At 33.0% G+C, this 15,873-nt stretch overlaps 1 protein-coding gene across 1 annotated transcript in view; it reads left to right on the top strand.

Annotated features, from left to right (window-relative positions):
• The window catches only part of LOC145094801 (annexin D5-like), a 29,690-nt gene extending 18,984 nt beyond the window's left edge, over window positions 1-10,706 (top strand). The window contains exons 4-6 of the mRNA XM_079032836.1: window positions 9,454-9,669; window positions 9,750-9,839; window positions 10,460-10,706. Of these exons, the coding sequence (XP_078888962.1) occupies window positions 9,454-9,669; window positions 9,750-9,839; window positions 10,460-10,663 (510 nt within the window). The 3' untranslated portion in view covers window positions 10,664-10,706. The remainder of the gene's footprint in view (window positions 1-9,453; window positions 9,670-9,749; window positions 9,840-10,459) is intronic.
• The last annotated feature ends 5,167 nt before the right edge of the window (window positions 10,707-15,873 follow it).

Raw genomic sequence — 15,873 nt, 5'->3', positions numbered from 1 at the left:
AACTAGCAAGTACATGCAATCATACAAATTTACCAATCTAATAGATCACTATAACATAACAACATCCATGAGTATACTGAGAAACTCACCTTGTAGTCAAAATGATAACGGTGATGATTACTTATCTGATAACCAGCTCTACAGGTGACCTATACAGCGAACAGGGACCAAGTCTCAATCTACAACCCAAAATCCTCAATTTGACCCTAACTAAAACTTGGTCAAAGTCAATGGCTAAAAAGTCAACAATCAACTCTAGCTGACCTACGCTTAACCTAGCATGCAACTTTACACCCATTATTGAGCTCAAGATGGCAAAACAGGCAAAATCAGGGCTATACCCAAGATAAGGAAAATTACGTCTAACGTAGCCTCCTAATAAACAACTTAATTATTAAGTCCTTAAAATAGAAGGTGAACTCTTCATATTTTCAAATCTCTACCATATTGACTTCTTAATGGATAAAGTCTCTAACATTATCTATTTGCATGGTCACAAGGAGCCAAAACCAAAACCTGAGTCCTGAAAGCTATATATTGCTAAAAAAACTCATGCATAGATGGATGACAGGTACTAAGCTTTCATTTTTATGACTTAACAACCCTAAAAACATTTGGAAATGATACTCAAATGGTCGTAAGTAGCTCATATTCATGTAAACCAAGGTTATGGGGACGAAAGCATGAAATAGTCAAGGATAACAAGATTTAACAAGAAACATCATCAATGTAGAAACTTTATACATTTTGGAGATGGATGAGTCGATGCAAATCCTAGATCTACATTGATTTGAGCTTCCAAATGGTTCCACAATACTCTTCTTCCTTCAATGTGAACACAAATCACTCCAAAAGCTCAAAACTCACAAATAGTGACTAGGGTTTCAAGAAGGTTGTTTGGGAGTCTGGTGGCTGAGAATGGATAGGACCTCAAAGCATTAGAGCCTTTAAATTGGGCTCACAACTCCAAAGATTAGGGTTTTGGTTATGCTATCCTACGCCCAACGTAGATTATCCTATGCCCAACATAGGTCACTTAATCCCCACATCCAACTCCCTCCTACGCACATCGTTGCAGACTATCCTATGCCCAACGTATGGTAGAATTCTTTGAAATTAAATTTTAAATAAAATAATAATACCTCAGAAGATCGGATGTTACAAATGTTTATTGGAATTCAAAGCTTCTAAGCTTCAAATCGAATGTTTGTATAGAAATTCAAAGCTTCAATTGAACAATTACAAGGAGAATTGGAACTTTCTAGCTTTTCGAGATGCTATGTCTCCCACAACTCTTGCTCCAAATGAGTGTTTTTTTAAACTAAGATGGTAAGACATATTATACCAATACTCCACCAATAATAGCCAGTTATGCCACTACTTATGTTATAAGAGACAAGCACCTCAAATATTATCAAAGGAAGATTTTAACCACCTCAAATTGCCCATTTTTTGAAAGATGGTAAGCTGTGCTATACGATAAATGTGTCCCTTGTAAATTTTAAAATTCTTTTCAAAATTTAATTAAAAAGAATCGATCATGATATATTATTATGGACTCTGACACCTTATTTAACTTGACTATCGCCATTTTAGTACCATCACTTCCACCGTTAATTCTTTTTCATAGTCTAACTTGAGTTGTTCTTGTTTTCCTAAGGTTTGATTAAAATAAATGATGGATTATTCATTTTCCTTTAAAACAATAGCCGAACCATACCCAAACATGTCAGTTCAATTATAAATAGTTTTAGGAAATCAGGGAACCTTAGTACGAAAGATTTTGTTAAGGAATCCTTTAATTTTCCGAAGGCTTATTATGCAACTTTTGTCCAAACAAACTGGTTCTTCTTTAGGAAATTCCTAAAAGGAGCGACAATTTCATAGTGTTAGAAAAACTTTCTATAATATCCCAACACACCCAAAAATACACATAACTTACTCATTATTCTTGGTAATATCCAGTATAACATAGATTGGATGTTAGTCTTGTCCATTTCTACACCCTCCATAGAAATGCTATGACTAAGATAACCCAATATCCTTTGCATAGACTCACACTTTTACCGTGAGGGAAGGGTGAAAAGAACCCCCATCGGGGAGTGAAATAGAACATGAAATCGTAAGCTCCCAAGCAGTGTGAGGAGCCCGGGGCTTTGACCGCGTGCCTGTTGAAGAATGAGCCGGCGACTCATAGGCAGTGGCTTGGTTAAGGGAACCCACCGGAGCCGTAGCGAAAGCAAGTCTTCATAGGGCAATTGTCACTACTTATGGACCCGAACCTGGGTGATCTATCCATGACCAGAATGAAGCTTGGGTGAAACTAAGTGGAGGTGCAAACCGATTGATGTTAAAGAATTAGCGGATGAGTTGTGGTTAGGGGTGAAATACCACTCGAACCCAGAGCTAGCTGGTTCTCCCCGAAATGCGCCATAAGAAGGAGCTACACATTAAGAATGGCAAGACATAGAAAGAAGGTGTTCTGCACGACTTTTGACCTGACCTTCTGATGAGAATCCTTCTAAGTTCACTCTTTTTTTCGAGTAAAGAATGTGTAAACTAAGGCCATTGAATCTGCTGCATATGTCATCATAGAAGAAGAAGCTATTCTTCTTTTTTCTGGTGTGATTTACATATAATTTGGGTTGGGACAAAAGTGAAAACACTGTTTCAAATGACTAAAGTGTTCCTTTTTAGATATGCTATAAACAAGTATATTGTTAAAGAAACCAATATGAATTTCTTTAAAAAAGGATTTAATACATCATTCATAAGACTTTAAAACTTCATGGGGGCATGGACCAGTCTAAACGAAATCACCAATAACTCATGGAGACCTTTAGGTGTGTGAAAATTTGTCTTTTGATTGTATTCTTTTATCCCTCCTTATTTGGTAATACCTTGATTTGAAGTATATATTTGAAAAAAACATACTTTCTCAATGTATTTCATCTAATAATTTATCTACGAGAGGTATCAAAAATATATCAAATCACCGTACTATGTAGAACCTCAAACTCCCATCTTTTTACCCAATTTCATGGGCTAGAAAATAGACTTTCACGATTTTGAATAAGTCATGATACCATCATCTCTTTTATAAAATTTTGGATCTCATCCTTTTAATAGTATGGGTAATCTATAAGGTATCACATTAACGGGATCACAACCTTTCTTGAATAAAATGGGATATTAGTTACCTCGCTAAGGTGGTAAGCATTGAGGCATTTGGAACACATAGATGTAGGAATTAACAAGATCCTTCCACTCATGTGGAATTTATTCATTAGAACCTTCCATTGTAGTTATGTTTCCTAATTACACTAAAATTTCATTCACTTCACTTCGTGTTAAAATATAAATATTGTACTTATAAGCTTTCTCCCAGTTAGTAGATGCGCACGTAGGGTTTCCTATGTTTAGGCTTACTGCCTCTACACATAATCTTGTACTTTCTCCTTAAATAATATACTAGGCGAATGCCCGCGCGTTGCGCAGAAACACCTATATAGTTGAAATCTTTACAAATATCTGCTTTTTTAAATATAACAATAACGTTGTTGTTAAATTTTATATAATAATTCGTATACTAAATTGATATAATATATTGATTATTTTAAATTATATGATAATATAGACATCTATTATAACTACATAATCTCAACCGTTTGAATGATTTTTACTCGCGAGTGACTAATGAGTAAACATATCAAAACTAAGTAGAAGTAAAATATGTTAATTTAATATTCAAGTTTAGTTAATTTTAGGATTACAATTTAGGTTTTGCACATATTTCACCTTATTAACCAATTTATAATCGTTACTAGAAAGAAATTGAAAAGTAATAGGAGTTTCAAATACATAAATGTGGTAAAAAGAAAAATATATCTTTCGTATTTACATGGAAAATTTAAAATATTCATGACATTTAATTAACTACTTTTTTGAAGGAGAACAAAAAGAAAACAATCATATTTAACATATCTAATTAAATATTATCCACAACACGATATATAGCTTATGATCGGTAACATGTATCTGATCTAATATATATTAATGATTAAAGTACAACATACACCAATTGTATTAAAATAATCCAAAACCAAGTAAAATATAAAAGTAATTAGCATATAACAAACTTACAAATTAAAAGCTATAACATCATAACATATCTCGGAAAGTGGTAATAGGATCTCAAACTAACACAAAAACCTATTAGGCTTGTTTTCTTTGTGAAGTTTGTATGTGATTTGTATGCATGTCTACCAAAAAGATTGATCTTTTTATAGTCAACGTTTCATTAAGTGATTATCAAACATAGTATAATTTATAAAACCTTTGAGTGTTAAATTTTTATTAAGAAGATTTTTGAATTGTATTAGTTAAATGATGGGGGTTTTAAATGAATGTGGTTTGAGCTATAATAAATTGTAGAGTCATGGAGGTTTCAAATGCATGTGGTGCAAGTAAAAATCCTTCCTTCCTTTACACGTATATATAGATAGATATAGATATAGATATAAATGATAAATAAGCAATTTGCAGCCTCATTATATCTACTCCCTAAAGGTGATGGCTCTAATTCATGGTTACAAAGATGATTGTTTATGTTTGCAGATTTTCAATAATTCGAGCCTTTTATCTCTTCTCTGGTTAGCAACTTTGAATATGTGAAGGAACTCATGTACTACCTTGCCTTATTATATTATAGACAAAGAAACATATAACGAATATATGGAGTTTGTAAGTCCTTTCATCATGGGAAACCTCAAGATCGTTTCTCACTACTTATGTCATGGAATTTAAAAAGGTATATGAGGAGCTCAACTATATTTTTCCATTGAGTATCGATATGAAAGCCATAGTTATCTATAGCGAACGGTGGACAACAACGATAAGCTGTCTATATGCTATGTAGCAATAGTTATGAAAAAGTGCCTGATATTTCATGTTTAACGACAAGTTAAACAAATAAATAATGAGTTTCCTTAACTATTATATCAATTATAGTCTACGAAAAAGTAAACTATATCCATTCTAATATGCAATAAACTAAACTATAATTATTATAATCTAAAATAAGTAAACTACAAATGATAATAATAACATCTTTAGTACACTGAGGCTTTTAGACTTAAATTGATACCATAAACATTTAATTTAGACTACAAACAATAAATGGATAACCACAAATACTTAATTGAGAGTAGGAATAAATTAAATGAGATAGAAATAATGAGTCTAGATCCAAAATACTAATTGATACCTAGATTAATTATTGTAGACAAGAAACAACAAATCAATACCCACAATCAATTAATTAAGATCAAGAATTACTAAATAAATAATTGAGACCAAGAACAACAAATTGAGACCCCAAAACGACTAGATTATGGTTAGACTTCAAAGGCGAAGGTTGTGATTTGGTTAGCCGGGAAGGATTTAGTGATGGCTCTTGATAAAGATCTCATGGGTCACAGAGGGGATTGAAGGGGTCGTCATAGTGACCGAACTATTGAATCACAAGCAACTATTTCAACAACTGAAGATGTTGGTTGTTACGACTATCATGAATTCCACCACACCAAACAAACATGTAAGAAGCACTTAACCATAAATTAAAGGAACTCATCACTCAACATCATACAATGCCTCGACATTAGAAAACAAATTTACCATAACCAAGGAAGAATAAGAACGCCTTGTTGGGATTGAAAATTACACTACTCTAACTATTGTATTTGCTTAGAAATCAAACCCTAATACATGCCTATTAACTTTTTCCTCCAACTAGATAACTAATTCATGTTCCTCAGATCACATGACATGATAAATAATCTTACCCACTTCTATAGTCTCGCTTAATATACATCTTTAACTAATTTCATGACTATTGATGGGACAGCACCAGAAGTCCTTGGTTCAGCAACTATTAAGATTAGCCCATATGTTTTTCCATCCTCTATATTGTTCCTATCACATTTCAATATTATATCAATCAACAAAATTACCATGATTTAAAGTGTTGTGGGTCACTCTTTCCCATTTTTTGTGTAGTTTAAGATATATTAATGAAGAGGATTATTGGAAAATAGTAAAACCTAGACTTATAAGCCACCAATCCAATTTATATTTGAACAATATAAGATCATAACACCAATCTATACTTAAAAAGAGAACAACCTCGTTAATACAAATTGGCATGCCTCTTTTTGGGTCCAAAATACCACTTTATAGGCCACCACTCAGAGTGTTGGAACTTTATAAGGATACTAACTGATAAGCTTGAATAAAATTTAGTGACAAAACAAAGATGCCCATGACACTGACTCTTTATGACCTCCCGGTTTAAGGCCCACTTTAGTATTTCTTTTCTAACATAAGTAAGTTTTAGAGGGGGTTTACTTGAAGGTAGTCCATAATGATGTAACAAGACGATACTAAAGTTGGATGTTATGATAAACAAATATATGAAAGTAGTCTTTCTTTTTCTTAGATTTAACCCTTATGTTTTTAAATATGCTGATATATTGTTGGGATCGAGTTACTTGTTCCTTTTATACACGTATTTTCAAAGCTTATTCCCAAAATATCAATGGGCTAAGTGCAAAGATTAGCATCATACTTTCATTTTTTATGTATTATAACATTATATTTCTATATATTTCTATTATAACATTATACTATCAAATTTCTCATTAGTGCATGGTACTTTGACAAATATCTGATCATAGGCATTTCATATTGTGCGATTGTATTTTAGAAAATGGTTGTGTTCAAATTTACCCTCTCGGTATTTTCAGTGCACTCAATCTAGGCACTAAACACAATTTGTTCTGGTTAAGTCATTTTTGTATCAATATCATCCTTGCAACCAGTAATACCTAATTTATCTATTTTTTTGTCAAGTTAGATTTATTAGCTAAAAATAATTAATAGTTATTTAGAATATCTTAACAATTAAATTATTTATCTATGTAATATCACTTGTTAATGCTACTCCACATAAGCTGATTGTGACATTTTTAACATTCATGCCACTTGTCAACATGGTTAGGGTGTAGTTTTTAGCATTTACCGCTATTAAGAATGAGCAGGGGAAATAATGAATTTGAACGGTAAGAGTGGAGAGAGAGATCAGTGAAGGCATACCTACGGTAGTTTATCACTGAAAATAATATCATCGGGACGGTATTTACCGCCGGTAATAACTTTCACATAAACATACTGGCGGTAAAAACTGCATGACATTATATGGCCTAACTAAATCTAATTAATAACCATTTATTATATGTTAAAAATTAAAATTAAATTGTTACGCCCATAAGTCATGAGTATGCCATCTATCTAGGCTCGCGAGTATGCCATTTGTTTGCTTCAATGTTCCTACTAAAAATTTACTCCGATCACCCATTAGCCACTCTGTCCTTCTTTGACTTCCCTAGTGTTTTTTAAAACCCCTTTATGTAATCGTGTAATGATTTCGATCATTTAATCCTTCTAATACTTATTTTCACGTTTAGAATAATCTTCTCTATTTTAATAAATGAATAAGTTTATTTTTCCTATTGACAAGTGTCATAATATTAGAAATCCTTATTAATATTATATGCTATCTATCATGTCACATGTCAATTTATTAATTATCCATTTAAAATATAAAATTATAAATTTCATTACATTAAATTAACATTTGATTTTTCATTTCAAATTTCACACTTTAATTACATTAAATTAATAATATTAGAATAAAAAATAAAATAAAATTAATATATATTATAAGGTGATATAAATTTATGTATTTATTAAAATCAACAATTATAATTTTATATAATTGAAAAATATCTCTTAATTAATAATTTATTTGAAATTATTTATTAATAATTTTGAATTTTTACTATAAAAGTTTTATTAATTTTATAATTGTGGTTCTTACGAGTTATGAACTAGTGATGTACATAGTAAATATGGAAAAAAAAATTTCAAAATCAGCACGTAAGAAACTATTATCCGGTATATAACTAATACAAAATTTGAATGTTAAATAATTGTAGTCATACAAAAACTTTTGTGTAGTGACCAAATGAGCACACAAAGCATACATCTTACTAGCTATTACCGACCATTACAAGGATGTATTCGTTACAAAATTTGATAGATAAATGGTCCTATAGTTTGAAAGAATTTTCAAAATGACGTAGTGGTAATAGATTGAAAGCAGGATGTTAAAGAAGTGATATATATATATATATATATATATATATATATATATATATATATATATATATATATATATATATATATATATATATATATAAGTGCTTTGCTATAGTTGGATTTAACCCTTATATTCTATTTAGAAAATCTTAAGCTTTTTGGTGCCGCAATAGTTACGTACGACTTTTTCATTTATGCATTCGGAGACCTTTTTCAACGGGTGTGTTCGGCAAAAGTAGCTGGTAGTGGGTAACTTGTAGCGGGTAGCGGGTGGCTTGTAGCCTTTTGTTAGACACCACATGAAATAACATTTGGATTTGTAGCGTTTTGTTTGAACTAAACGCTAGAAGCTTGTAGTGATGAACGAGGCTTTCTATTCAAAATGGAGTATTTTGTCAAACGCTAGAAGCTAGAAGCTAGATGCTCTCAAACGCTCTCAAACGATACATACCAAACATGACAAATATATTTTTTCATTAGGATAAATGCAACATGAACTTTCATTTATCTATTTAATAGTTTCATATTTTATTCTAGATGTTATCGTTTTGCATTTTTTTTCCCGTAAAATATACTTTGAAAAATCTAACCAATTACAAGCATTGTAATTCCATTGTTTTTCTTATTAACACAATGTACCTTGAAAACTTAACCCAATTACAACAATGAAAATTGATTTCTATTAAATGAAATTCCTATAACTGAACAAGTTCTTCAATGTATGATAATCTAATGTAACAAAATAAAATATAAAAATAGGAGTTCATAATGAACAAATATATGAAAAGGCATTGCTATTTCACGATTCGACCCTTAACTTGTATATAGAAAAAAGAACTCATTTTTGGCCTACCCCAATAGTTGAGATCATGTCACTTACACGATTAATTACATTTTTCAAAGACTTTATACTACAACTTGTTATTTCAATTATTTATTTTGGTACAGTTTATTTCGATTAAAACTTTGTAGTGTCACTTTTTTTAATAATAATGCAATGGAATAAATGCAAGAGATAAGAACGTTATTTCATTTATTTATTTAGTGCAACTTGTTTCTATTAAAACTTTGTAGTGTCACTTTTTTCACTAAGACATTGTAATTTGAAAATTAATTTTGCATCTAGATGAAATTGGGTAAATTTTGTATTGTATAATATGTTTCTATAGGAAGAAATAATGTAATAGTATTCGCTGCATGTAATGAGGGTAAGATGCATAATTTTGGTTGTTGTAGATGCTTATCGCATATATAAGTATGCCTCGAAGTGAAGGGCCAGATGTTGATAGGACAGTAGTGGAGCAAGATGCTAAAGCATTGTTTAATGCTGGGGAAAAGAGATTGGGAACTGATGAGAGAACTTTTAGAAGCATTTTCAGTGAAAGAAGCCGCCCACATATGGATGCAGTCAGTTCTGCATATAAAAATATGTTTGGGAACACACTTAAAAAGGTACCATCAATGTGTCTATGATAGCATCCTACTTTCATTGGTTTAATTAAATCCCATATGACATGGTATCATATTTATAGGCTATTAAAAGTGAAACTTCTGGGAACTTTGAGTATGCTCTTGTAACAATTTTGCAATCGGCTGAGAATCCCGGTAAATACTTTGCGAAGGTATGTTTATTGTAGCATCGAACTTTTATTGGCTTACTTTTTATTTTTCAATTAAGTGTTGTATCCTGGGATAAACGATGGCTGAAAAGTATTTTATAGAAGGACGTAAGCTTAGGGAAATGGAATTAAAGAAGAACGAAAGAGACAATTTGCGTGTATAATGTTTCTTTCCACGTTAAAGTATATTTGATATATGATTTTGTACTCGAATATACCTATATCATTATTAACCGGAAGGGGTGACTCTACTTACTAGTACCTCTTAGGGTTCATCACTATGTATGACCATGACCTTTTAGATCGTGTATGTTTATTTATTATGTATGATGAGATATGACACAACATAGCATCTGTTTATGCTTCCTAACAATAGAGCAACAAATTGTTAATATTTGGTCGACACCAAGAATGCAGGACAAATACTCATTTGTAATACTATGTAAAAGTTAAAACTCTTTATTTCATATAATTATATAAGTATCCTTATGTAGATTTGTATTGATAAATAGCCGATGCATTTTCTTTTTGGTTTTATTATTTATAAATGGATAATCGATTAATTAAATAATATTCGATGGACCAGTTATGGAAAAGTTAATCTATGAATTTGGATAATACAGGTGTTACGAAAAGCAATGAAAGGGTTGGGAACTGATGATAAAACTCTTACTCGAGTAATTGTGACAAGGACAGAGATGGATATGCAATATATAAAAGCAGAGTACTATAAAAAGTACGGCAAAACTTTGACAGATGCTGTTCACTCGGAGACATCTGGCAATTACAGAACCTTTCTTCTTTCACTATTGGGTCCTAACAATTGATGTATGTACCCATAATATATAGAATTTATTGTTTTTAATTCATCCATGCATCCTTTTTGCTATTTTATTGTTTTTAAACCACATTTTGATTTGATATATTTTGTTGGTTTTGTTTTTTGTTTTTTTGTTGTCTTTTGTTAATTATTATTATTATTATTATTATTATTATTATTATTATTATTATTATTATTCATTGATTTGACTAGATGTCTTATTATTAGTCTGAATGAAAAAAATAACACAATAATAGTCCAAATGAAAAAATAACACATGGATAGTTGAAGCTTTCGGTATGAATTGATCTATTATTCAACAGAAGAAAAATGCCTATTTATAGGCTGATTACAAAGGATATCCTAGCTGTACAATCAATATTAATTCCTGTGAATCAGGGATTCTACCTATAATTCGAGGATTTACAATAACTAAGATTATTCAGTAATTAATACACATAAATCTACACTCCCCCTCAAGCTGGGTTATGTATGTCAAACATTCCCAGCTTGCATACTAGTTTATCAAAGACATTCCTTGGAAGGGCCTTGGTGAGAATATCAGCTATTTGAAGTCTTGATGGAGTATAAATGGTTTGAATTGTGGCATTTTCAATCTTCTGAGTGATGAAATGTCCCATCTATCTCAACATGTTTTTGTCTTGTCATGATGGACAAGATTCTTAGCAATGTTAATTGCAGCTTGATTATCACAAAACATTTCTATAGAACCTCTTGTAAAGAGTCCTAATTCCACCAATAGTCTTTTTAGCCAGATTCCTTCACAAATACCTAAAGCCAATGCTCTCAACTCTGATTCTGCTGTACTTCTAGAGACCATAGATTGTTTCTTGCTTCTCCATGTCACTAGATTACCCCAAACAGAAGAGCAGTATCCTGAAGTACTCCTTCCATGAGTTGCATCTCTAGCCCAATCTGGATCTGTATAAATGTTAATCTCTTTGGTGCTATTTTTCTTGAGTAGTAGACCTTTTCCCTGATTCATCTTGAGGTACCTAAGAATTATGGTAACAGCCTCCAATATCAGGTCGTGTATGTGATAGGTAGATCAAGCGTCCCACTAATCGTTGGTATCTCCCCCTATCTGTAGGTGGGCTGTCAATTACTGATCCAACCTTTTTGTTAGAGTCCATAGGAGTTGAGGATGGTTTGCATCCAAGCATCCCTATTTCTTTTAGTAAGTCTAGGACATACTTACGTTGGGAGATAAAGATATCGAGTGTTGATCGAGCAATTTCCATGCCCAAAAAATATCTAAGATTTCCAAGATCATTGATCTCGAATTCCCTAGATAAGAAGTGCTTTAATCTTTCTATCTCTTCCACATAATCACCGGTCAGTATGATGTCATCCACATAAACATTTAGGATAGATATCCTTTTATCGGATGAGAATCTGACAAATAAAGTGTGATCAGCTTGACATTGAGTGTACCCATTTTGAATGATTGACTTGGTAAATATTCCAAACCATGCTCGTGGGGATTGTTTAAGACCATATAGGGACTTCTTGAGTTTGCAAACCTTTTCTCTGTTCAAAGAGTTCTCGAAGCCCGGTGGAATATTCGTATAAACTTCTTCTTCAAGGTCACCGTTCAAGAATGTGTTTTTTATGTTGATTTGATGTAGGGCCCAATCTTTATTTGAAGCAAGGGATAGCAGTACACGAACAATATTAAGCATAGCAACAGGAGCAAACGTCTCTTGATAGTCAATCCCGTAGGATTGAGTGAAGCCTTTAGCAACAAGGTGAGCTTTAAATCTCTGAATGCTCCCATCAACCTTGTGTTTAACAGAGAAAACCCACTTGCAACCAACTGTTTTCTTTCCAGGTGGTAAATTAGTAAGTGTCCATGTATTGTTTTTCACCAGAGCATTAATCTCATTTTGTACAACTTCTTTCCATTGAGAATCAGCCAATGCCTCTTGACTTGTGTGAGGAATCTGTATGTTATCAAAAGAAGAGACGAAGTCTTGATAGGATGGTGAAAATGTTTTATAGGACATAAAGTTCAGAATTGGATGTTCTGTACATGCACGGACCCCTTTTCGCAAAGCAATAGGTATATTTAAATCATCGTTGTGATCAACAATACCATGTTTAGAATTACCTGATTGACCTGCTTCAGATTTGTGGTAGTCCTCAAGATGTGTTGTGCTCTATGCCTTTTCCTGGTTTTCTTCCTTTGTGTATACACAAGAATTTCTTTTTCTTTTCCAGTTGGTTCTTGGCAAGGAGATGGAGCCATGAATGAAGGATGGGAAGAGTTTTCCATGGTTGGAGTTGAAATAAAAGGACTCTCATCGTGAACACCCGAGGGTTGAGTATGGGAACTTTAATTGGTATCTGGAGATAAAGTATCGACACTAGGAATAGAGTCCCAAAGATGAGATTTGTTTATATTCTCCCCCTGAAGCTCAGATTTGTAGTAATAATGATTTTCAAAGAAGGTAACATCCATAGAGTTGTATGTTTTTCGTGTTGCAGGAGAATAACCTTTGTAACCCTTTTGATGCGACGAATACCCAATAAAGATACGCTTAATAGATTTGGGATCTGACTTGCTACAACTCTGAGAGCGATTGTGTACAAATGCAATGCAGCCAAAAATTTTAGGATCAAGAACACTGATGAATTTTGTATGAGGAAATAACTTCAGGACATATTGACATGGAGTTTGCAAGTTAAGAACCCGTGAGGGCATTCGGTTTATAAGGTAGGTGGCTGTGAGAACAGCTTCACCCCAAAAGTGTTTAGGAACTTGAGTAGAAAACATGAAAGATCGAGCAACTTCAAGGAGATATCGGTTTTTTCTTTCAGCAATTCCATTTTCCTGAGGGGTGTCTACACAGGAGATTAAGTGTACGATGCCGTGTTGAGTGAGATAAGGGCTAAGAATAGAGTTGAAGAATTCTTTGCCGTTATCCGTTTTAAGGATTTGAATCTTTGTGTGAAATTGAGTTTGAATCATAGAATGAAAGTTTTTAAAAATTTCACCCACTTCCGATTTGGAATTCATGAGATACACCCAGGTTAACCTAGTGTGATCACCAATAAAAGAGACAAACCATTTTTGTCCGGTTATAGTCTTAACTCGTGAGGGACCCCACACGTCGCTTTGAATTAATAAAAATAGTTTGGAAGGTGTGTAGGGTATACTATGATACGTGTTTCGAGTATGTTTTGCGAGTTGGCAAATTTCACAGCAAAGAGAGTCGGGACTTTTATTAATAAATAATGAGGGAAACATTTTTGACAAATACCAAAAATTCGGATGACCGAGATGATAGTGCCACAACATGATATCACTATATTTATTGGAACGAGACTGGTTATTTAAAGAGAACAAGCTAAATTGTTGAGATGTCCCGAAAAAAAGAGTGTCATCTTGTAAGACATAGAGCCCATAACACATCTTAGCACTGCCAATCATCTTCCCCAAACCCAGGTCCTGAAACACATAAATATCTAGGTAAAACTTAGCCACACAATTGAGTTCACGTGTAATTTTACGAATAGATAGTAAATTATATTCCAATTTGGGTACATAAAGAACATATTTGAGGATTAGATTTGGGTTTATTTTGACTGAACCCACACCCGCAACTTTGGAGGATGTTCCATCTGCAATTTTTACTGTGTGATATTTTGAACTTGCATGAAACTCATAAACAATGCTCGGATTTCCTGTTGTATGATCTGATGCTCCAGAATCAAGAATCCAAGGGTTAATATGCTTTTTACTGACCATAAGGGCTAATGAATGGTTGCCTTTAGTGGTCAACAACCCTATACTGGGAGTGGTGTTTGGTTGAATGGACCGACTTAGAATTTTCTGAAGTGCCTCCAATTGTTCTTTGGTGAAAAGATATGAGTTTGATGTGTCTCCTTTTCCTTCAACAACACTTGAAGGAGTAACAGTCAAATTTCCATGAGTTTCTTTGTCTTTCCATGATGTTGGTTTCCAATCAGTAGGTTTTCCATGAAGTTTCCTACATGTTTCTCGATAATGTCCAGATTTACGATAATGTTCACACCATGGTCGTCCCTTTTGTTGTCCCCAGGCAGCAAGAGCAGATGAATCTTGAGTTGATGGATTAGGGGAAGTACCAAGCATGACCTTTTTCCTACTCTCTTCCTGTCGAACCTCTGAGAATGCTTCCTTATCATGAGGAAGAGGCTTGATACTCATGATCCTACTCCTGACTGCATCGAGTTCTTTATTGAGTCCATGAAGAAACTTGAAAGTTCTCCTTTTCTCAACGATATTTCGGTATAGAGTAGTGTCATCAGTACACTTCCAGGAATTGGTTTCAAATAGATCTAGCTGCTGCCAATACCGAGTAAGAGTGTTAAAGTATTGTGTGGCAGAGGTGTCTTCTTGGTGGAGGTCATAGAGGGCGGCTTCAATTTCGAAAAGTTATGATGTATTTTCAGAACTGGAGTAGGATTCTTTGATAGCATCCCAAACTTCTCTTGCAGTCGGATATAGAAGAAAGTTTTCTCCTAAATCATTATTCATAGAATTAATCAGCCATGACTTAATCATGTGATTATCAGCCTTCCATGTTCTGTACTTTGGATCATCTGATTTTGGAGTCTCAATCTCTCCGGTAAGATATTCCTCCTTTCTTTTTCCACCAATATACATCATCATAGATTGACACCATTGAAGAAAGTTACGACCATTAAACTTGTGACTGGTAACAACAGATACGACTTCATTACCGTGAGAGGATGAACCAGAGATGTTGAGGTTATTGAGGGTAGATGGATGTGAAGAAGCATCTGATGTGGGATTGCTTTTTTCACCACCCATGAGTTCTGTTGAAGAAAGAGAAGGGTAGAACAAAGATTGTTGGAAGTGATTAAGGTGAAAAAGAGGCTTCTAATGCTCTGATACCATGAAGCTTTTGGAATGAATTGATATATTATTCAACAGAAGAAAAATGCCTATTTATAGGCTGATTACAAAGGATATCCTAGTTGTACAATCAATATTAATTCCTATAAATCAGGGATTCTACCTATAATTCAGGGATTTACAATAACTTAGATTATTCAGTAATTAATACACATAAATCTACAATAGTCAAAACAAAAATAATGCAAAGTTAATCAGAACGAAAAATAACACAATGGTAGTTCAAATAAAAAAATAACATGTGGATAATTTGACGGTAAAATACAACGAAG

The sequence above is a fragment of the Lactuca serriola genome, chromosome 3 (assembly GCF_051521515.1).
Source record: "Lactuca serriola cultivar US96UC23 chromosome 3, Lser_US96UC23_V15, whole genome shotgun sequence".
NCBI lineage: Eukaryota > Viridiplantae > Streptophyta > Magnoliopsida > Asterales > Asteraceae > Lactuca > Lactuca serriola.
This window is presented reverse-complemented; position numbering and strand designations above follow the sequence as displayed.